Source organism: Epinephelus moara, chromosome 11 (assembly GCF_006386435.1).
Source record: "Epinephelus moara isolate mb chromosome 11, YSFRI_EMoa_1.0, whole genome shotgun sequence".
NCBI classification, from domain to species: Eukaryota; Metazoa; Chordata; class Actinopteri; order Perciformes; family Serranidae; genus Epinephelus; species Epinephelus moara.
This window is the reverse complement of record NC_065516.1, coordinates 29,971,220-29,992,298: the sequence shown is the minus strand read 5'-3', so window position 1 is coordinate 29,992,298 and position 21,079 is coordinate 29,971,220. Positions and strand designations below refer to the sequence as shown.

The 21,079-nt window shown below is 41.8% G+C and overlaps 2 protein-coding genes and 5 non-coding genes across 10 annotated transcripts in view; all 7 read left to right on the top strand.

The window, feature by feature from the left end:
- Positions 1 to 1,517: 1,517 nt before the first annotated feature.
- LOC126397676 (cAMP-responsive element modulator-like) lies at positions 1,518 to 9,213 on the top strand. The gene is made up of 3 exons (XM_050056603.1): positions 1,518 to 1,656; positions 7,666 to 7,807; positions 8,610 to 9,213. The coding sequence occupies exons 1-3, from the start codon at positions 1,626 to 1,628 to the stop codon at positions 8,752 to 8,754; spliced, it is 318 nt and encodes a 105-aa protein (XP_049912560.1). The 5' UTR covers positions 1,518 to 1,625; the 3' UTR covers positions 8,755 to 9,213.
- Positions 3,234 to 3,305, top strand: trnaq-uug (transfer RNA glutamine (anticodon UUG)). Its single transcript has one exon. It is a non-coding gene; the product is annotated as a tRNA-Gln (tRNA).
- On the top strand, positions 3,722 to 3,793 carry trnaq-uug (transfer RNA glutamine (anticodon UUG)). The gene has a single exon. It is a non-coding gene; the product is annotated as a tRNA-Gln (tRNA).
- Positions 4,601 to 4,672, top strand: trnaq-uug (transfer RNA glutamine (anticodon UUG)). Its single transcript has one exon. It is a non-coding gene; the product is annotated as a tRNA-Gln (tRNA).
- trnaq-uug (transfer RNA glutamine (anticodon UUG)) lies at positions 6,230 to 6,301 on the top strand. Its single transcript has one exon. It is a non-coding gene; the product is annotated as a tRNA-Gln (tRNA).
- Positions 6,502 to 6,573, top strand: trnaq-uug (transfer RNA glutamine (anticodon UUG)). The gene has a single exon. It is a non-coding gene; the product is annotated as a tRNA-Gln (tRNA).
- Positions 9,214 to 12,278: 3,065 nt separating the features above from the next.
- The window catches only part of ccny (cyclin Y), a 46,754-nt gene continuing 37,953 nt past the window's right edge, over positions 12,279 to 21,079 (top strand). For all 4 annotated transcript variants that reach the window (XM_050056601.1, XM_050056599.1, XM_050056600.1 and 1 more), the window contains exon 1: positions 12,279 to 12,950. In XM_050056601.1, the coding sequence (XP_049912558.1) occupies positions 12,797 to 12,950 (154 nt within the window). In that variant the 5' untranslated portion in view covers positions 12,279 to 12,796. The remainder of the gene's footprint in view (positions 12,951 to 21,079) is intronic.

Here is a 21,079-nt window from a genome sequence, read left to right as displayed (position 1 = left end):
ATATTTTATTTTTCCCACAAAAACAATGTACACAGTGTACATTCCAACCAACACAAAGTTGCACATACAGTGGTCTACATACAAAACAACAGAAGAATTTACTGTATACAGTTACAGTAAAAAAACAAAACAAAACTATGCTGCATCCTCTCTTCTGTTTCGGTCTGGACACAGCACCTCATCCACATCACAAGCAATGTTTTCCCTGGCCAAGCAGCGGGGGAATTATCGCCTAGCATGGCAAATCCAGCCATGAAAAGCATCAACTGCTATATCTCCACATGCATCTACCATAGCTTGGAGAAGGGGTATACACGTTTGTGGATTTCGGTCATACACTTTCCATCTCCAGGCAGAAAAAGTGGCTCGGATCTCATCAGAGATTACGGTCCTTGGCCTTCCTCGTCCTCGTCCTCCCCGTCCTCCTCCTCTTACTCTCGCTCCTCTGGCTCTGGCTCTGCCTCTGTTTCCAATGTTGGCATCCATTGCTCCAAAACAGAAAAGCTCACCTGTTGCCCTTTTATGCTAAAGCTCTGATTGCTAATTGTAAAACTGTGTGACAGGTGTTTGCCCATGTGATGAGTCAGTGTGCATAGTAGAGCAATTAACTTTAGAATTTTGAATGACAGTGTGTTCTTTGTGAAAACAAGAGATTTTCTTCATGAAATTGTGCCAAATGCAGAGAACTGTGTGTAGTGTTTTGAAAAAAAATGTGTTTTAGAACTGCAATTTGAGTGTAAAGCAGGAATTGTGCTTGTAGTTTAGCAGAATTGGTTCAGGGGGTTGGTGCATGAGTTACGTGTTGTGGTCATTGTGTCTCAAGTACCAGTATTTGTGTGTAAACAATTGAGAAAAACTGTAAAAGGTAAACCAATTGCTATTCATACTTACATACTTTTACGTGTCAGTGCAGGACTTTTGCTTGTAACAGAGTATTTCAGTGTGGTATTGCTGCTTTTATTAAGTAAACCTATGCTGTTTCACCTTCTGCTTAAACGGCTGAGAAATTATCTCACAGATGTCCAAACAAAACAGACCATTGGCATGTTTCCTCAACAGAAGGTCCCCTATTTACCTCTGTGATGCCTGCAGAGGGAGCCAGCTTCATAGCTTTGGGTATAAATAATTAAGCTGAAAAATAATGCTGTGTTATGATCGTGGCTATGCATCTAATAACTTGGCTATATGAGTGTGGCTCTTAAAGCAATCACATCCCATTTTTGCAGTGACTTTTATCAAAATATTCCATTGTGATTCTGTCAGTAAAGATACACGCAATGTTATCAAATGTTATCTCTGACTTACACAGTGAAGTTTCAGCAATAATAAATAAAAAGGTTTGAGTCAGTGAAGTCCAAATCATCATGTCTCCACTGACATCTTCAATAAGCTGCATTCTTCAGTGTTGTGCTGAAAAAAAATTCCTCCCCGTGGACAAACAGCAGAGCCCCTGACTCATAGCGCTGTGTTGACATCAGGAGGCCAGTGATGTCATAGTGATGTCAATGCCTCTAATTGTAAAATTGCACACACAGCCTCGCTGTTGGCTGTGGTAACATTTCAGTCAGAGGGAAGACTCTGAAGGGGACAGTTTGTCTTGGTAAAAGCCTGGGAGTAGATCCAGTATGGCTGTGACTGGGGATGAGACAGAAACAGGTATGTTTGCTACCATCTCTTTTTCTTACAGATAAAAAAGGGCTTTTTTATATTGTTGTTGTGAAGTTGAAATAATCTCTAGTCAGTAAATATTAATGTCAACAATCAATGTGGAATAATTTGAAGTTAATATCTCATCATTATTGTGATATTTTCAGCCATAGCGTTCTGTATTTGTTTCTATTTTTCCCAAACCAATATTAGAAAGCTTTGTAATTATCTCAAATAACATCATAAGTGGGCTCCCATAAAAAAGTCGTAAAGGACTGCCGAAATATTGGCCTCATTTTCCACAGTCAGCAGCAACAAGCTTCCTCCGATAAGAAACATTTTCACAGGGTTTGTTTGTCTCCGCAGTCATGCTCTCTCCCTGTTTCTCTCTATATCTCTCTCTCTGCTGCTGCTCCTTCTCCCCCTCTCTCTCTCTGTGAAATGCTTCAATGCTCTGCCCACTCACAGCACATAGCAGCAGTAGCTGACGTCACTGCTTTTCCTGGAACAGGCAAATAAGATGTACGTTGACGTCAGTCACCAGCCACACTGTGATTATACTTGGTGTTTTTGTCATTCCAGCATATCGCAGAATTAATCATGAACGTATTATATGATATGAGGGGCAGTGAAATCTACTGGCAAACAATGAACAGAAGAAAGTAGATAAGAATGGCACCCTTTCTTAATGTGTGTTTATTCTTTTAAATGGGTCTTAAACATCCATTTGATGAGATAGAAGAGGAGAGAATAAATTGAGGAATTCAGTCACGTTAACACTTAAATTATATCTATTTAGTGTCTGTTTAACGCAGCCTTATGTGACCCTGCATTTCACAGCACACACTGAACAAGCATGTGATCAGTCTTTGAAAAAGCTGTTTCAGCTGCAGTTAACTTACAGGGTTGTTGGTTGCTCTCTGGAACATTGTCGTGAAACATCTGTATGTCACATCTGACAATAAGAGCTTCTGGTTTATAAAACAAAACTCATGTAAAAAAGTTAAGAGTGACATGATGATGTAGGTTGTGTGATAGTTTAATCCGTCACTACAATGAAAGTAGTAGACACACTGACTGACATGTTGCACTATATCTTTTTTAATTCAAAACTAAGCTAGTCATAATGTAAGTATTAATAACTTACTCTGAATGGTGCTTAGGCTAGCATAATTGTATGTATCCCCCTCATTCTAAACTGCATTAATACTTCTTACTCATAATTTTATTTCTGAATGGTAGATGGTCTGAATAAACAATCGGATCGCTTTCCATGCAATGCATTTTGGTTTTCACAGTCACTTCGGTTGTTCCACCGTCTGCCACTTCTGCTACTGAGGATACTAACTGCAAATAACTTTCACTGATACTTTTTGGTATCTGAGGATAGCTACTGATGTGCCTGGGTCCAGACCTTGGAATTCACCCACTCTACTACATTCGAGTTAACTGATTTGTCTGGCATTGCACAGTGGTTAAAATAAAAAACAATGCAATGAGCACAGCAAAGGGACTAACAATTAGCCAATCAGTGCCAAGGGCAGGACTAACAGTGCTGTCAAGGTGTTGTTGAACAGAACCAACAGGGTTCCATGGTGTAATGGTTAGCACTCTGGACTTTGAATCCAGTGAGCTGAGTTCAAGTCTTGGTGGAACCTGTGGAACTGTGGGTGTGAGGTTTACATCATGGGTGTCTATTACTCAGAGGTACAGTTCATACACTGAGTACTTGACAGTTTGTCAGATCCTGGGCTCCTCCAATCAACCTGTCAAAGTATCAGTGTGTGAGAACATGCCAATGGTTACTGAAAAGCATGTGGTAGCCTCAGCCAACAGTGCTGAAATGTCACCTTTTGTGTAAAAAGTGCTTTGAGTGATCGGAAGATGAGAAAGGTGCTATACAATAAGTAGTATAATAACAACCATGGCAAACACTAAAAGATTATCATAAGCACTCTTTCATAGGCAACTTGCTTGACTTTCTTGGAGACATTTTGCCTCTCATCCAAGAGACTTCTTCAGTTCAGAACCGAAGAAGTTCAGAACTGAACGCTGTTGTCAAGTTGAGCCATACGGTTCCATGGTGTAATGGTCAGCACTCTGGACTTTGAATCCAGTGATCCGAGTTCAAGTCTCGGTGGAACCTGATACCAAGTGTGAGATTTATATCTTGGGCAACTGTGGCTCAGAGATAGAGGGGGTTGTCCACTAATTGGAAAATTGACAGCTTGATCCCCAGCTCTTTCAGTCTGCATGTCAAAGCACCCAAATTGCACCCGAGAATATTTCAATGGTTACTGAGTTGCAGGTGGCAGCCTGCATGGTAGCCTTGGCCACCAGTGTGTGAATGCGACATACAGTGTAAAAAGCGCTCTGAGTCATTGAAAACAAGAAGGTGCTATACAATCAGGAGTATAACAACAACTATAGGAAGCAATACAAGATCATCATAAGCGCTTTTTCATAGGCATGCTTGCTTGAATTTCTTGAAGATGTTTTGCCTCTCATCCAAGAGGCTTCTTCAGTTCAGAACTGAAGTTCAGAACTGAACGCTGTTATCAAGCCAATAGATGTGGTTCCATGGTGTAATGGTTAGCACTCTGGACTTTGAATGCAGTGATCCGAGTTCAAGTCTTGGTGGAACTTGTGGAACTGTGAGGGAGAACATGCCAGTGGCTATTGAGAACCACGTGGTAGCCTCGGCCACCATTGTTGAAATGTAACATTTTGTGTAAAAAGCGCTTTGAGTGATCGGAAGACGAGAAAGGTGCTATACAATAAGTAGTATAATAACAACCATGGCAAACACTAAAAGATTATCATAAGTGCTCATTCATAGGCAACTGGACTTGCTTGACTTTCTGGAAGACGTTTTGCTGCTCATCCAAGAAGCTTCTTCAGTTCAGAACCGAAGAAGTTCAGAACTGAATGCTGTTGTCAAGCCAAGCCATACGGTTCCATGGTGTAATGGTCAGCACTCTGGACTTTGAATCCAGTGATCCGAGTTCAAGTCTCGGTGGAACCTGATACCAAGTGTGAGATTTATATCTTGGGCAACTGTGGCTCAGAGATAGAGCGGGTTGTCCACTAATTGGGAAAATTGACAGCTTGATCCCCACCAAAGAGCATGGATACCAAGAGGTGAAGCTCAATAGAACGCCCCATAGCAACAAATTCCCCCATGGTTTCGTCCTACCGCCACCATTTTGGACCGTCAGCAGACCGCAGCAGACCCGCTTGCATACAAAAACACACAGACAAACTGAAGTATATCGCTATTAATTATGCTTACAATGCTACTCACCTCGTGATAGCTTGGTCACAGCTGCTTTTTCACGTTTTTGCAAAGCAAAATATAGACTTTAAAAAAAAAAAAAAAAACGAGGAAAAACGGCCGAGATGGCATCTCTACATATAACATCCACTTATGAGAAGATTAACTTAATTACTCCTTCAAAATCATCCCATAAGCCAATCTACCAAAAAAAAAAAATAATAATAATAAAAAAAAATCAATATTTTAACTAGAAACACATTAATGGCGACGTCACATAGTCAGGAATAAATATTTATTTACAGTTTGTACAGTAAGGGGACAGTAATAATGATAATAATAATAATATATAAGCTATTTTAAGCTATTTTAATATGATATATTTTAATGCTAAAGCAGTAATCAGTTCTGATATAAATGGTCCAAGAGGCCATATATAGGCCTATATATACATATATACATATATCTTCCCACGAAAACTGGCATATTAAATTGATATTAAAACACTTTAAAACGTACACCTCTGTCGGGATCCTTCGGGAAACGGTGGAAGGCCAGGTGCGGAGTGTTCCACCGATAGTTGTTGCAGTTAATTGCACTACACTGTTTTCTTTTACTTTTTTTCTCCTTTCTCCTTGACATCTTGCATGTTGTCTGGGCGCAACAGTCCAAGCTCAACAGTCCAAAATGGCGGCAGCGCCCCTAGTGGCTGTTGGCAGAAATTCAACGGAGCTTCGCCTCTTGGTATCCATGCTCTTTGTCCCCAGCTCTTTCAGTCTGCATGTCAAAGCACCCAAACTGCACCCGAGAATATGTCAATGGTTACTGAGTTGCAGGTGGCAGCCTGCATGGTAGCCTTGGCCACCAGTGTGTGAATGTAACATACAGCGTAAAAAGCGCTTTGAGTGGGTGCGAGGTTTACATCATCGGTGTCTATTACTCAGGTGCAGTTCATACACTGAGTACTTGACAGTTTGTCAGATCTGTCAGATCCTGGACTCCTCCAATCAGCATGTTAAAGTATCAGTGTGTGAGAACATGCCAATGGTTACTGAGAAGCATGTGGTAGCCTCAGCCAACAGTGTTGAAATGTCACCTTTTGTGTAAAAAGCGCTTTGAGTGATCGGAAGACAAGAAAGGTGCTATACAATAAGTAGTATAATAACAACTATGGCGAGCACTACAAGTGCTTTTTCGTAGGCAACTTGACTTTCTTGAAGACGTTTTGACGCTCATCCAAGAGACTTCTTCAGTTCAGAACTGAACACTGTTGTCAAACTCTTGTCAAGCATGCACCACAAGTGACAGGGTTCCATGGTGTAATGGTCAGCACTCTGGACTTTGAATCCAGTGATCCGAGTTCAAGTCTCGGTGGAACCTGATCGTAACTGTAAGATTTATATCTTGGGCAGCAGTGCCTCAGAAATAGAGTGGCTTATCCACTAATTGGAAAATTGACAACTTGATCTCGGTTCTTCCAGTCTGTATGTCGTAGCATCCAAATTGTTATGTCAGTGGTTACAGAGTTGCAGGTGGCACCCTGCATCGTAGCCTCCAGTGTGTGAATGTGAATGCGACAGGGTTCCATGGTGTAATGGTTAGCACTCTGGACTTTGAATCCAGTGATCTGAGTTCAAATCTCGGTGGAACCGGAGAGACAGGATTGCAAATGTAAGATTTATATCTTGGGAAGCTCAGAGGAAGGAGAGGGTCATCCACTAATTGGAAAATTGACACATCCAAAGAGCCTGTCAATGGACACTGAGTAGCAGATGGCAGCCTTTGCCACCAGTGTGTGAATGTGACATGTAGTGTAAAAAGGAAGGTGCTATACAATCAGGCATATGACAATCACTACAAGATTACTTTGCCATCAATGTTGTTCAATATCATAGTAGCAGTTTTTTTACTTCGCTCCACTCTACTCTTAAAACAAGTATGTTAGCATGGCTATGCATCAGTGTGAACTTAAAATGATGTTAGATTCAGGGGGATACATTGCCCTTATTGGTTAGGGAAAATGGAATCCCCTTCCCATGGACATCAGTTCGAGTGAAGATGGTGACAGTGTAACAGGCTGACAATTCTGTCTGATATCAGGAAAGGTACCTAGAGCTACTGTGGAAAATAAAAGCGCTATCCTCTTCCTATTTTGGTTGCACAATGGTTGATGCACTTCCTTTGTGCCGTAAATCACCTTTTTTAATAGCCTTTATTTCACCATGTGATCACACAAGATGGCAGACAGAACTGCATCGGGAAAGCGAGGATCATAGGAAACCAATCTAAACACAAATGGTGTCATTGTTCTATAACAATTACACTGCGCAATCAAAAATGACTGTAGTTCATAATGATTAGTTAAAGCATGTAACATGTACATTTTAAGTTTTTAAGTAGTTGGCACTTCAGAAAGACTTTTTCCACACATGCTTCATAATGGATTCACAAACAGCTGGTGCAACCCAGTCCCACTGACTTGCATGTTGTTTTGTGTCTCCTCAGGCACCTCNAGGAAACCAATCTAAACACAAATAGTGTCATTGTTCTATAACAATTACACTGCGCAATCAAAAATGACTGTAGTTCATAATGATTAGTTAAAGCATGTAACATGTACATTTTAAGTTTTTAAGCAGTTAGCACTTCAGAAAGACTTTTTCCACACATGCTTCATAATGGATTCACAAACAGCTGGTGCAACCCAGTCCCACTGACTTGCATGTTGTTTTGTGTCTCCTCAGGCACCTCAGGTGACATGCCTGCCTGCCAGCTGCATAACGCCAGCTCCAGCCTTCCACAGGAGGAGGCAGAGACCAGCACTCACAGCTCCCTGAAACACGCAGAGACAATAGAAAAGAGGGAGCTCCGCTTGATGAAGAACAGGTAGGGAGGACCATTCTTACTCACCAGCTTGGACATTAGACCCTGGACGATAAATAAGCCATACCGATACTATATTTTTTAGGTACCACTTTGGTCAAGGTTCCAAGCAAACTGAGATGATACTAGAAGGTGGAGCTACACTACAGACCACTGATTGTTTAGTTTATATACTCTCAAATGCTGATATCCGTATTGGCTTTAACATCTGGCTCTGCTGGACACATTCACTGGTGATTCTCATCCAATCTAATGCCCTTTCAGTGTTGCTCACTGTGTACACAAATACCAAATGACAATGTATGACAATGACTGCATGCAATAATAACATCCACAAGTCTATCATCATTCCACCGCATGATCCTCCTCCATCCAGGGTGTTTAGCTGCTAACTCTTAGGTTGTCTGACTCTCCATTATCTGCTCTGTGTCGCATGTTTGGAGTGAGCAATGAGTTGGCTGATCAACTGTTAGAGCTTGCATTAGTAAGTAGGTCAGTTGTGTGTAGATAAGTCTTCTAGGATGCATTTTATTCATTTGGTTTGTGTTCTTGTTTATGACATTCCTTTGCCGTGGTTGACTCTAGTCCTGTCCTGAAGGTATCACAAACGTGGTCATAATTATCATCATCTAAACTGTCTGTGCCCACAAGAGAGAACTGTTTGTAACTTTTGCTACGTGAGCTTTCTTTTCCCCTCTGTGAAAATGTATGCATGACTGTATGCATGCAGATTTCTGTTGTTTCTGGGAGAGAAGCCAAGATGTCAAGTCTTCTCTTTCATGGTAACTGTTGTTGTTGCTTCCAGGGAAGCTGCCCGAGAGTGTCGACGAAAGAAGAAGGAATATGTCAGATGCCTTGAAAATCGCGTGGCCGTGCTCGAAAACCGAAACAAGACTCTGATTGAGGAGCTCAGATCCTTAAAAGACATCCACAGACACAAAGTCGAGTAATTCCTCTGATTGCACACGCTGTGTTGGTCTGCTTCTGTGGGGTGTCTTGAGGACTACGGTCTTGCTTAAACAGACACATAAACACACACTCACACAAAACACTCCTTGTGCTTGCAGTAAAATGTGTTTACACAATGATGTCAGCGTTTCTGGCTCTGAAGTATCCAATGTGCCACCACCAGCAAAAACAAGAACCTAGTTTCAGGTCAGGGTATCAGTGAGTATTACAAGGAACTTGTGTCCCTTTGAACAGAGCTGCTGCCAGACGATGCAGGGTCAGAGTGAACAAATACGTGGATCAAATGAAGACTCGCATTGCCGCACTGGAGGCAGGGAATCCCTGGCTGATGGCCGCGCTGCAGCACGGGAAGAAGCCACTGTTTTAACTTCATTGCATTTTGCATTCCTTTATGATCCATTTTATAATTTGGCTCTATTAAAACACTGTATCAGCTGACAGTCTTTGTGAGGGTCTGTTTTGCTACGGGGATTTGTTCAGGAAATGCTGCCAGAGGCCAAGAGTTCAAAGGGAATCAGGTCATCAGGTCATCAGGGCTCCACGTAGCAATGTTTGTGTTATATTTTATTCCACATAAGAAATCTTGATGCAAGCAAACTACCAGGAATTAACAGCCACTGCATTTCATCACCCATCTTGCATATCTTGCACAATCTCTCTGTGTATAGCAAGTTTGTTTTCCTTAGTGTATAATCACCTGAAAATCCGAATCCTGTTTATGTTACCTTAGCCTGAGCTGTTTATATCTACATAGGGAGCAGGTCCTCATCCACAGAGATCGCCATGTTGCACCACCATGTTCCTACAGTAGCCCAAAAGGGACAAACCAAACACTGGTTCTAACTAGGTCGATTAATGTTTTTGCGCAAGCCATCCTAGTTAGCAGCCCCTCTGCAACAAGCAGAACAGCATAGAAAAAACACAGATTTTTAATGTGAAACTGCTTTATTCAGTGCTTTTACCTGTTTTAATCACCTGGTCCAGTTGTTTTGGAGAGAAAGAGACCGCTGTGGATAATTCAGCTCCCCGTAAAAATCTCCTGAATGCCAGGATCTTAAATCATCAGAGAAAAACGGTGAGCACACCTGTCTACTACAAGCCGAACGGCATTGGAGAAACACTGATTTGTAATATTAAACTGCTATATTCAGTGTTTTTATTTAATCAATTTATTTTTTGGAGAGGAAGAGACCTCTGCGGATAATTCGGCTCCTGGTAAAAAACCTCCTGAACAATGACCTCTGAAGGAATCCTAACCAGGAGTTCATATTAGGCACATGGGAGAAGTGTCAGCTGATTGCAATTGTCACCACTAGATGTCACTAAATCCCACACTCCTTTAATATAAGAAATACATTAAAAAACATGACGTGGTTGCTATGATTGTCACCAACAAAGAGAAGCAGTTCTTCCTCTTTCACATCTTTTGTTGCCTTTATGCAGATGACAAACATGTTGTGAAAAAGTTGCACTGTCATTGAGCAGTGCTTGCTTGCAGAGGAGGAAGTAGAATGAGTATTTAAACTTATTTTCCATAGATCACATCCAGAAGGAATGTGGATGTGCTGAGGGGAAGGACAGACTGGCCTGGTTTTCAGTGATGGCATTCTTTGACTCAATGGATTCAGTTAAATTCCCATGTACTCAAGAATTTGTTGCAGTCAAAGGAAAAGTGCACCTTCTCCAGGCAGATATCTGCAACTTGATTCATAGTTATGATAATGGGAATGGAATTTTGGTTTTCTTTACATGGAACACCTCAAAAATATGCAAAATATCTATGTTATTAGTATAATTTTTGAGCTACATCTTCACTGCTTTATGTTTGCGTGCAGTGTTTTCTGCTCTGTCACTCTCCATGTGCACTTTGTTTCGTAGACATCATGGAAACAAAACAACTTAGGGAAGAACCCAATACCACTGAGACTTACGCTGCACCTGGGCCTATTGTGAAACCTTATTCCTGTCCGGTCTACAACAACACACAGTCAACTTTCACCCTGATTGAGACTAAACCACTGTGGAATGCACTGGTAGGGAAAAGGAAATACCGTCTAAATAGACCACACCTAGCATTTAATGTTACTGAATCAATGAGAGCAGGTGGAATGCTTTGTGTTATAGACAACGGCAATTAAAATGTGTCATTGTCTCTGGTGAAGTCACTGATACTTGCACAGATTGGTTTGCAAGTAGCATGTAGATGCCTCCAGATGGTAAGCACTCATCAGCTTCAGTGCAGTCTTTAGTCTGTGATCTTGGTTTGCAGAATCTGAAACAGTTGCCTCTGCATCTTCTTAAAGGTTTTAAGAAAAACAACTTTCAGATCACACCTTTTGTTAAACACCTGGCACGGGCTGTAATGTGGGTGTAGTCCCTTTTCAAATGCAGTGCAGCGGCAGTGCCAGCAGGCTGCACTACAGCACCATGCCTGATCGTGTCAGCCAACACAATCATGCAAAAATCCTATCAATTCTCACTCATTCTCCACCAACACTCATGGTGTCTGAAGCATCAATGTATACATTGTCTTGTGTGACATGGAAACCAGCTGACAGGATTAGTAGACTCCTCAGGACCTCACTTTGTTTACGTTAACCTCTGCTAATCTCACACTTAATCCTGCTGGGAGCTTTAGTATGAGCAACCATTTCAATCTGTCGCAGGCACTGCAAAGCCCTCATGGATTTGTCAGTCATGAGTCAAGATCAAATAATTAACTGGCACTCACAAATATGGGTGAGGAGGAAATGGCAGATGTCCATGTTTGGGTGCATAACATGGCATAACACTGGGAGGGGCAGCAGTGGTATCCATGCACCTGTAAAGCAAGAACATTCATAGTTTACTTTTATTTACAGACAGTATTTGCTACAGACAGTATTTTGCTAAATTTATTAGTGGAATTGAACAAACCATTAATGAACTTCAGGGGCCAACTTGAGCCCATGACAGTGTCTTTTTATATTATATTACTTATATTCTACATTAATATATTTTTCATATTTTATTGCATCCCCAATAGAGTGTCATAATTGTCCATTAATTACATACTTGTAACCACCCACTTGAACCGGAACCTTTTCCATCACAGCCATAGCGCTGTAGGTTTCTGAGATGTGTTTACGTGCTGTCGGAAATACTGTAATTTCTACTTGCAATTTATATACGTGAAAAATATAGAAAACGAAACGAGCGGCAGAAATACAGAATAAAAATTTGAAGGTAAAATTGAACATAGATACTGCGCATTTTTCTTTGCAAGTTGTTTTCAAAGTTAAATAACATGATGCAAATGACGTATGCTGACACAAAGTACCTCTAATTATCTTAAAAGTTGTAGTGAGTGTGCTAGTGTGTTTTTATTCTGATGATGATTGTGTTCAATTGGGGCTGTTGTGTCTCTAAAATCACAATATGTGATGCGTTTATAAGCGCGAAGCAATTTCTTAACAATACTGTCGAAAATCCGACTTTCTGAGGAGCACGTGAAAGCTCCACGGCAGCGGATGTAGCAGCAGCAGTCTACAGTACATTGGCAACCATGTAGCGCCGAGAGCAGAAATATCCTCTCCAGACGAGCTAAATAATCATGTCCTCGTGTTCATTGGTGTCGTCATAACGTAATGGTGGACCAAAATGTGTTTGTGAAGATATCTGGACGCTCGGACGGAAACTGCGAGGCGAGGGAGTCGAGTGTGAAACCGAAGCCTGTTAACACACACTGTCTTCCTTCGCCTGGACGTTAGTGAGGAGACACTGGGCTGCTCCTCCGATTTATTAGCCCACCTCGGCGTGTTATCAGCCCTTTAAATGAGTCCGCTTGTGCGGCTAAGCGTGCTGGAGACTCGGGGAAAGGGCGTGTGACGCTAACGGATACCCCGGGTTTGTAGTTTGCACCAGGTCTGGCTATCCGCGTTACCGCCCCGTTTTTTCCTCTCGTGTAACGCAGGCAGCACGGCCGGTTGGAGGCTGGAGACACAGTTTCAGGGGTTTGGACTATAACATAAAGCTGCCCACACCATGGGGAATACAACCTCCTGCTGCGTGTCCTCGAGCCCCAAACACCGGAGGAACAACCACTCCAGGCTCGAGCCCTACCGGCCGGAGCCGGAGCTGAGCCGGGAGGACACGGGCTGCAACCTCCAGCACATCAGCGACAGAGAAAATCTAGACGGTAAGATGCAGATGCAGTTAACCCCTTACTCCTAAATTACATAAGGCACAACACACAGCAATTATAATTCAATGCAATGTGGTGTATCAGCTGTGCTCAGTGAGTTAGTGCCCTGCAAACACCCACACCTCTTAATATTCAGGCTGTATTAACAGATAATAAGAGCTTGCAACATCTGTGCAAAGGACCCACCCACCCTTTACACCAATCACTACAACCTCCCTTTGCACTTCCTTTCCAGCATTTTGGAAATCAGCCTTACAATAGAGGCTCCCAAACTGGGGTGCAAGAGTGCAAAGGTACTTTTGCGGGGGAAATACTGTAGGCCCAACTGTTAGTTTCACCATTATCTTCCACTCTTTGTGGGCTATACACCAACTTCACAGCGTTCAGGTTGGCCTGCTGAGCCCTGACCCTGATCTTGTGTCATCTCCACCTTGTGTGTGTGTGTGTGTGTGTCAGGTTGGCACAGTTTGTCGAAAGTGTGAATTTGTGTTCCTGCGGGAGGGGATGTGATCATGGGTGTCCATTCACTTCCCACAGGGCACTGACTAGGAAATGACGCAGCCACACATTGCAGTGCTCATTAACACCAGCACAGTCACATGCTGCTGTACATTTTGACTCTAATACACGCGGCACATTGGTTGGTTTTGGGGGCTTCCCCAGCAAAAAGAGGAATAGTTCGGCTTGTAAGATGTTCACACAGTTATTGGAGACATAATATGGTTTGATCTGTAATCTACCAAAACAAAACTGTACTGACACACTCTAAAAACAGGTTGTATATCTCAATTTGTCTGACATGGCAGACTTTTCCCCAGAAGCTGTATTGCTCAGTGTAAATGATGTGCCAGTCAACCTCAGTGTACGCCTCCCTATGAGTAGTGGGCTTCCTGCAGGGAGTAATCAAGAAAGCCTCGAGCTCTGAGTCTGAACTGTGCCACCTTCAGCAAAGAGTGCAGGGAATGGGTCAAACGTGTGTTGATCAGTGTGTTGTTTGAAGCACAGTAGAGATATTTGTAGAATATTTTTTGGACTATAGCTGCAAATAAATATATATTTGACACCAATGCATCCATCCATTCTCTGCAGCTTTTCTGGGTCAGAGTTGTAGTAGTCAATTCCAGGGCATTCCCAGGCTGTATGAGATATATAATCCCTCCCAGCATGTTCTGGGTCTACCCAGGGGTGTCCTCTTAGTTGGACGTGCCTTGAATACTGGCACAGGAAGGCATCCCGGGGGCATCCTAATCAGATGTCTGAGCTACCTTGTATCTTGTGAAGAAGCAACAGTTTTGCTCCAAGCTTCTTCAGGTAAACCCAGACACCTTACAAAGGAAACACAAGTTTGGGTGCTTGTATCTGTGATCCTATGCTTTCAGTCATTATCCAAAGTTGCAACAGAAGTATATGCTAGAAAATGGTAAAGCCAACATATAGGGCCTGTCCCAATACCCACACTTCCCCTAGAAATACCCACTTGCACTTGGTTGTGTGCGTTCACATTTAGGTTACTGGTGTCCCAAAACAGAATTGACGTAGTGGAAGTGGTTTCCAACACTTAAAACCCGTCCTAGATTCCAAGGGAGCCCCGACCCTCACTTTCAACGAAGTGGAAGATGAAATTTCCCAGAACACCTTGCTACGTCAGCAACTTCGGCAAGTTTTGGAAAACAATTTGTTACTGTACGATCTGAATTTAGGCTATACAAACAACAGATGGTTGGACTAGCGTAGACTCATCAGCAACTCGGTTGAACACAGCGTCAAAATATTTAAACAAATCGACTTACCCGAACAAAATCGATCAGAACTAGAGGACTTTGTAGGCACCTCCTGTTTTCAGCATTTCTTCTCCGTTGATTCATCAGACGGAGAAGAATAAACATAGCACACGCCACAACACAAGCGCTGGAGCCGGCATTTTCATTGCATCCCTAATACACGTGAGGTATAGGTTTTAATGTGTAGGTATGTTTTCAAAGATGTTTATGTTGAAATAAAAATACCTACAAGTAGTTATGTTTCCTTGTATTAATACATATACAAGTATGTTTCCTTGTATTAGTTTGCCCTCTTGTGGACATAATGCGAAAAAAAAAATTGAATGGTTCGAACCTATGAGTTATTTTTAGAGGGAATATTCGAATGTCATTTTTGAGCAATTTTGACAGCCCTAGTGAGGTATGCCTGCATGTCGGCCATGCCGATTTGCATGAAGTGGTGAGTCATTTCTTAGGGAAAGATCTCTACCCTAATATTTCTCACTTTCCTCATCAAGGGTTATCTCGCAAACGAGGGCACTCAATACCAAGTGGAAGATTTAAGGGGTAGAAATGGGATTGGGCCTTAGACCATCATGAGACACTACTGTAAACATCTCATGTTGACCTCATGGCAGAGGAATTTCTAGAGTAGTTTAGAGCTGCAGTGATTTGTCGATAATTGATGATTCGCTTAAAAAGAAATGAAATCAACTGCAGTCAGTGAATCATTTCAGGCATTTTCACGTAAAGATGGTTTTTCAGGTTTTGGCATCTTGAGTGATTATTTGCTGAGTCTCCTTTGCCACGGTGTGAGTAAAATACTTGGGTTACTTGCCAGTTGTTTTTCTTGATGAAGTGTTTGGTCATTCAAATCAGAAACCTGTGACAGCTGGTCATTTGAATCTCCCAAAGTCCATGATGACGTCTTCAAATGTCTTGTGTTGTCTGACCAACAGTTCAAAAACCAAAGATACACAGTTTACAGTCAAATAAAAGAAAGCAGAGCAGTAAATCCTTACATTTGAGAAGCTGGGACCAGCAGCTGTTTGATAAACGACAGTCATAGAGGAAGAATAGTCGATAGAATAGTTAATTTTCAGTCAATAGACTAACTGATTTGACTTCACTTTGTGCTCCCTGAAGTAGTGATAGATGCTTTCTTTTCTATTATTTTGACATTTTATGGATCAATGACTTGATAAAGAATGAAAATAACTGTTAGTGCAACCCTAGATTGGTGTGAAGCTATGTCACGGTGAGGCAGGCCTTATCCAGATTGCTTCTCTTGTGTTTAAAACAGTCACTGGACAAGAGGACCGAATGACTAACAAATCCAAACACAAAGCTTGGACTTGTTCCTCTTGGTAAATGTGATGATGGAAGGAATGGGAGAGAGCAAGAACTGGTTTCAAGCTGTTTTTTTTAGTGTTTGTCCTAAGCTGTTTGTACAAGTCTTAAGGAATGACCCTTTGTGTCACTGGACCTCTAATGACCTCTCCCCACGGCCAGAAGACTCCTGAACCTATCCTGTGGGGTAATACTGCTTGATTTAAGCAAATAAACACAGGAAAGTCACACATACAGTCGGTCATCATGCCATAGCCTGGCTACTTTTAAGAGATGGTGACTTTGTTGAACAGTAAACGTGGAAATGTGCAAGGAGACAATGCGACGCAGGGTGATCAGTGAGTCGCTCAAGTGTTAATCTTGCTTCACCATGTGAGTGCAGTTTGATTATAATGATATTTGAGTTGGTTGTACCTGAACAAATAGTGTTTTCTATTTGCTTAGAGTGCATGCCATCATCTGCTTGTGTTGTGTGTTTGTGTGTGTGACCCCGGCTGCCTTGAGCATGTGATTACAGAAAAAATCTGCCATGAGAACTGCTGACAGTGGTGACGACACTCGCGCAAAACACACACAGCGCTCATTGAGCAGCTTCGTTATAAGTATGAGAGGGTCTTTCAGGTGGGCCCTTCTACAATGCAGCAGTATAATCTGATTCGCCTGAGTGATTGCTCGCTCTCTAAAGTGACCCTGTGTTTTCTCATTATAGTGTATACACCATCAGTTAGAGATAAAGAGGCTGGAGATTCAGGCTTCACTTGACAGCGTATCCATCTCTGTTTATGTCTGTTTGTGCTCAGCCTGTCATGCTAAATAGGTTGCACTTCAAAGCATGTATATCTGCTTGTAAGAACATAGAGTACCATGCCAATACCATAGCACAGGCCTCTCAGGGTCAAGCCCATCACTCCTCTTAGACTGTGATTAAGACATGTCGACTGTCACCGATACACGGACCTGAAGGGTAGTTAAGTTTTATGGTTGCCATCAAAACAAAGGTTAAGTAATTGATTCCCAAGGGTAGGAAATCACTTGTGAAATACACCAAGCTCTCCACGGTCATTCCACAGTCAAGATGCTCTCCAGTCTAAATGCACTGAATATGAAAAATGCATAGGTAGTTACATAAAGATGTGTTTTCTAAAGTCTATAAATGGCTTTATGGAAATTGGGTGTTGTTGGTTGGCAGCAGTGATGTGGGTTTAACGGCTTTATGGGCATGGCTTCACAAAGCATGAAATATCTCTTTACACTTTTATTTGAACCTTTTTTTAAACCACTATAAATCTAGCAACAGAGAGTGGCACTGTAATTGAATTAATTCTGAATGCAAATAGACAGAAGGGAGTAATAATTTCTCAATTTATTGATCATAATCACAGTTTCACTTGAGCCATTTGCTATATGTTATGAATGAAAGTGAATCAGTAACAACCCTTTCCTATTCCCAGAACCCATCGGCTATAATCTGACAACGATAAAGCCTCTATGGGCAACGGCCAGTATATGGGGAGATCTGATGTAGCCAGCGGATATCCAGGCCAAGACTTCCTCTTATTGTTTACAGTTCAATTTGCAACTTGAGACAGGTTCAGACAACATTTCAGATGATCTCTTTAAACAGATGCCTGCTTATGAATGCAGACAATTAGTGAAAAGCTAATAAAAAGCTAAGTCATCGTCGAATGATAGCCTGGGGGTTCCAAATTGCATTTTGGCCAAAGCATTCCTTTGCTCTCCACACAGACCTACAGGCAACCAAAACCGGCTCACGCATGATTGGCTAGTACTTCTACTACAAACACAAACCAGAAGACTTATGATACCAAACTCTTGTAATAATAATTATAATAATTAGTAATACATTGGATTTATATAGTGCTTTTCAGGATACTCTAAGGGCGCATTCACACCAGGATAGTCTGGGGGACTTGACTGGGCGGGGAATACCAAAGAATTTCACACCTTCATTTGCACTTTTCAAAGCGGACCAAACCGCCTGGACAACGCCACACAGTTACAACAGCTGCTCGTTTTGGGGTGGTATTGCCCGAAACCACCACTGACCAGGACGAAAAAAAGCATGAGGAAGAAGAAAACCTGGCTTATGGATTGACCAGGACCGAAAACAGAAATCCATCCCCTTCAGCCGGCTTGGTCACCACAAAAACACTGGAGCAACACCAAATATATGCAGTCTTGCCCAGTATAAGCAGCAGGCGAGGCAGCGAGCTATGTCACTTCCTCTCTTTGGTTCACTGGATAGTTGGTTTGCAGTCGAACCGCACCGGGGTTCACTTGCAAGTAAACCGAGACCCCCTGTTTTGAAGCAGACCAGGGTTCGCTTGTTTAGTCCGCACCAGAGTTCAAGTGAGCGTTCACACCACTCCAAATGAACCGAACTATCCGTGGAAGCGGACCAGGGTTCGTTTAAAGCGTACCAAATAGCGCCAGTGTGAATGCGTCCAAAGACTCTTTACAGAGAGCAACAACAGCTATTAAGAAAAAAAGAAGATGAGGAAGATGAAATAATCCATAGGGAGGCAGAGAGGGAAATAATGCAGAAAGGGTGAAGTACACTGATATTAGAGGTTGTAGGCAGTTTTGAAAAGGTGTGTCATGAGGGTTTTCTTGAAGGTTGTCTTCAGGGAGTGAGTTCCAGAGGGTGGGAGCAGCAATTTAAAAGGCCCTGTACCATTGCCTACAGATTGTGCATGCATGTGCAGTTATCTGTGAATAGATATTACCCTTGTCATAGCAAAAAAAGATGCAAACAAATCAAATGACTTGCTAAATTGAGGTTTTTTCAGTTTGCAAAAAGAGGATTTCCCCCTGGAAGACGAATAGGAAAGGAATATGGAGGATAGGATGATCAGAGATTACAGATTGTTACCTACATTTGCATGTGATCTATGCTGCTCATCATATCTAGGTTCACCATCATTGCAGTGCTCAAAAGAAAGAGGCACTTTTTTTTGCAATTTCCAGGCCCTCCAAACCAACAGCTGAGCTATTTTTAGACTAATTTGATCAGAGAACATTGTAATGCTGTATTGTTGTGCTGCAGCTCTAAGTAAAGGTAAACTGAGGCCACTTACAATGCCTCAGAAATAAGAGAGACAGGAAGCCGAGATGGAAGATGAAACAGATGGATCTCTCACCCTGTTTGGGTTTTACTTAACATAGACATCTGTAAATGAGCAATGGCCCCAGGCCCAGCATTCGTCTCTGTCTCATCAGTGTTAAAGTTAGTTATTTCTGGAGCGTGCGCACACACACACACAGACACACACACACATATTGATGAGTCTTGCTTGCAGGCTAATTGAAATCTGGACATGGATTATTCATGCCTGGTTGATGAGCCTGGGGAGTCTCCTAACTATGAATTCCAGACGAGTTGACCTAGATGTACGGTGTGTGATATGGTTTTGTTTTGATTGTTGCCGAGGTGAAAATGCTCCTTTTTTGTGTCATCCCATGTCAAGATGTAAAAAAAGATAAACATTTGGCTAAACAGTAGAACTGATGATGGTTACTCAGTCAACATTTTGGCATGTTCCCCATTTACAGGTTTTAACTGAACCAGCTCCTTTCAGATTGCCCCTTATTACAGTTTGATTAGCTGTCTAAACCAGGGCAGCAAATGTTGCGTTTTGGTGTCAGCCTCTGAAATCTGGCAGATTCTTTGCATACCCACATTTTTATAGGCATTCAATCATCACTCTGGGACAAATCAGTCATAAAAGAGGCAGCAATAACTGTTTCAGTTTTGGGTGGTGCTTTTGATAGGGTGTGATTCTCCCTCATTTTGCGTAACTTGCTCTTTCCAACACAGTGTCACCATCAATACTGTTGCTATCACTTTCACTATTGCCCTCCCCATCCATACTGTAAACAGCTACAACATGCATGCTCTTAATCAGCAGTTTGGAAAATGAAAGACATAAGTACACAAGACAGCTTCAGGGAGAGCTAAAATACAAAGAGCATTAATTGGACTATCAAACTGGATAAAACAATGAGTGGACAGAAAATACATCTGCAACAATTTTTATTATTGCTTAATAATTACAGGCAATTTTCAAGCAAAAATGCAAAACATTTGACAGCTCCAGCTTTTTAAATCTGAGGATTTGCCGTTACAGTAAACTGAATGTTTGGATTTTGGATCGTTGGTCGAATAAAACAAATCAAATACTGTATGTCACCTTGGGCTTTTTAAAGTTATATTTAATTGTAATATTTCAAATTTTGTTTTTCTCCATTGTCTCACATTTAACAGACAAAAAATGAAATATTTGGCAGCTTAATCAATAATGAAAATAATTTTTTAGTTCCACCCCTGTAAAACAGTCTAGGGGAGCTGAGATCTTTCCTCTTAAGTATATTGTATTGGGATTTTTAATGTCCAAATAAATGTACCTTCCCTCACAGTCACTGATTCAGAGCCATGGAGCCAAGGTGAAGGCAGCCATGTCTGCACTTTATGGGCACAACCAAAGCAACAGCACCTACAAATGTGTTTCTGTGTTTCGTATTTAGTGATGTGACAGTGACATTTCAGTCATTGATATGTTTTTCAAAGCAAGTAACAAACAATATTTTGTATTTTTCCATGTTATCACTTGATTAAATAGGTGTTATTAGTGGTTATCAGCCTCATAGATATGAGTTATAAGGGGCCTGCTACACTGACTAGTTGGTTCAGAACACCAATACCATTAGGGATGGGTACCGAACTCCGGTATTGAACGAGCCCCGGGGCTACATTCTCCGAGACCGCAGTATTGATAAGCTCTGACCTTAACGGTTCTGTTATTGGTAGACTTGAGCAGTCGCGTTTTTGTTGTTGTTTTTTTTACAAGATAAACGTTATCTTGCACATTTATCTCACCAACTCCGTCAATTATCCGTCATTGTATCATAATTTTCGCTATTCTCCCTGAAGACGAGAGATCTGTGTCGCTCACCCTGGCTGCCTGCTGTGTGTGAGTGGAGAGCAGGGGGCGG

Coding starts and splice junctions, on each gene's coding strand:
- LOC126397676 (XM_050056603.1), top strand. CDS start 1,626: ATGGCTGTGACTGGGGATGAGACAGAAACAG. Junction 1,657..7,665: donor TGGGGATGAGACAGAAACAG/GTATGTTTGCTA, acceptor GTGTCTCCTCAG/GCACCTCAGGTGACATGCCT. Junction 7,808..8,609: donor CTCCGCTTGATGAAGAACAG/GTAGGGAGGACC, acceptor TGTTGCTTCCAG/GGAAGCTGCCCGAGAGTGTC.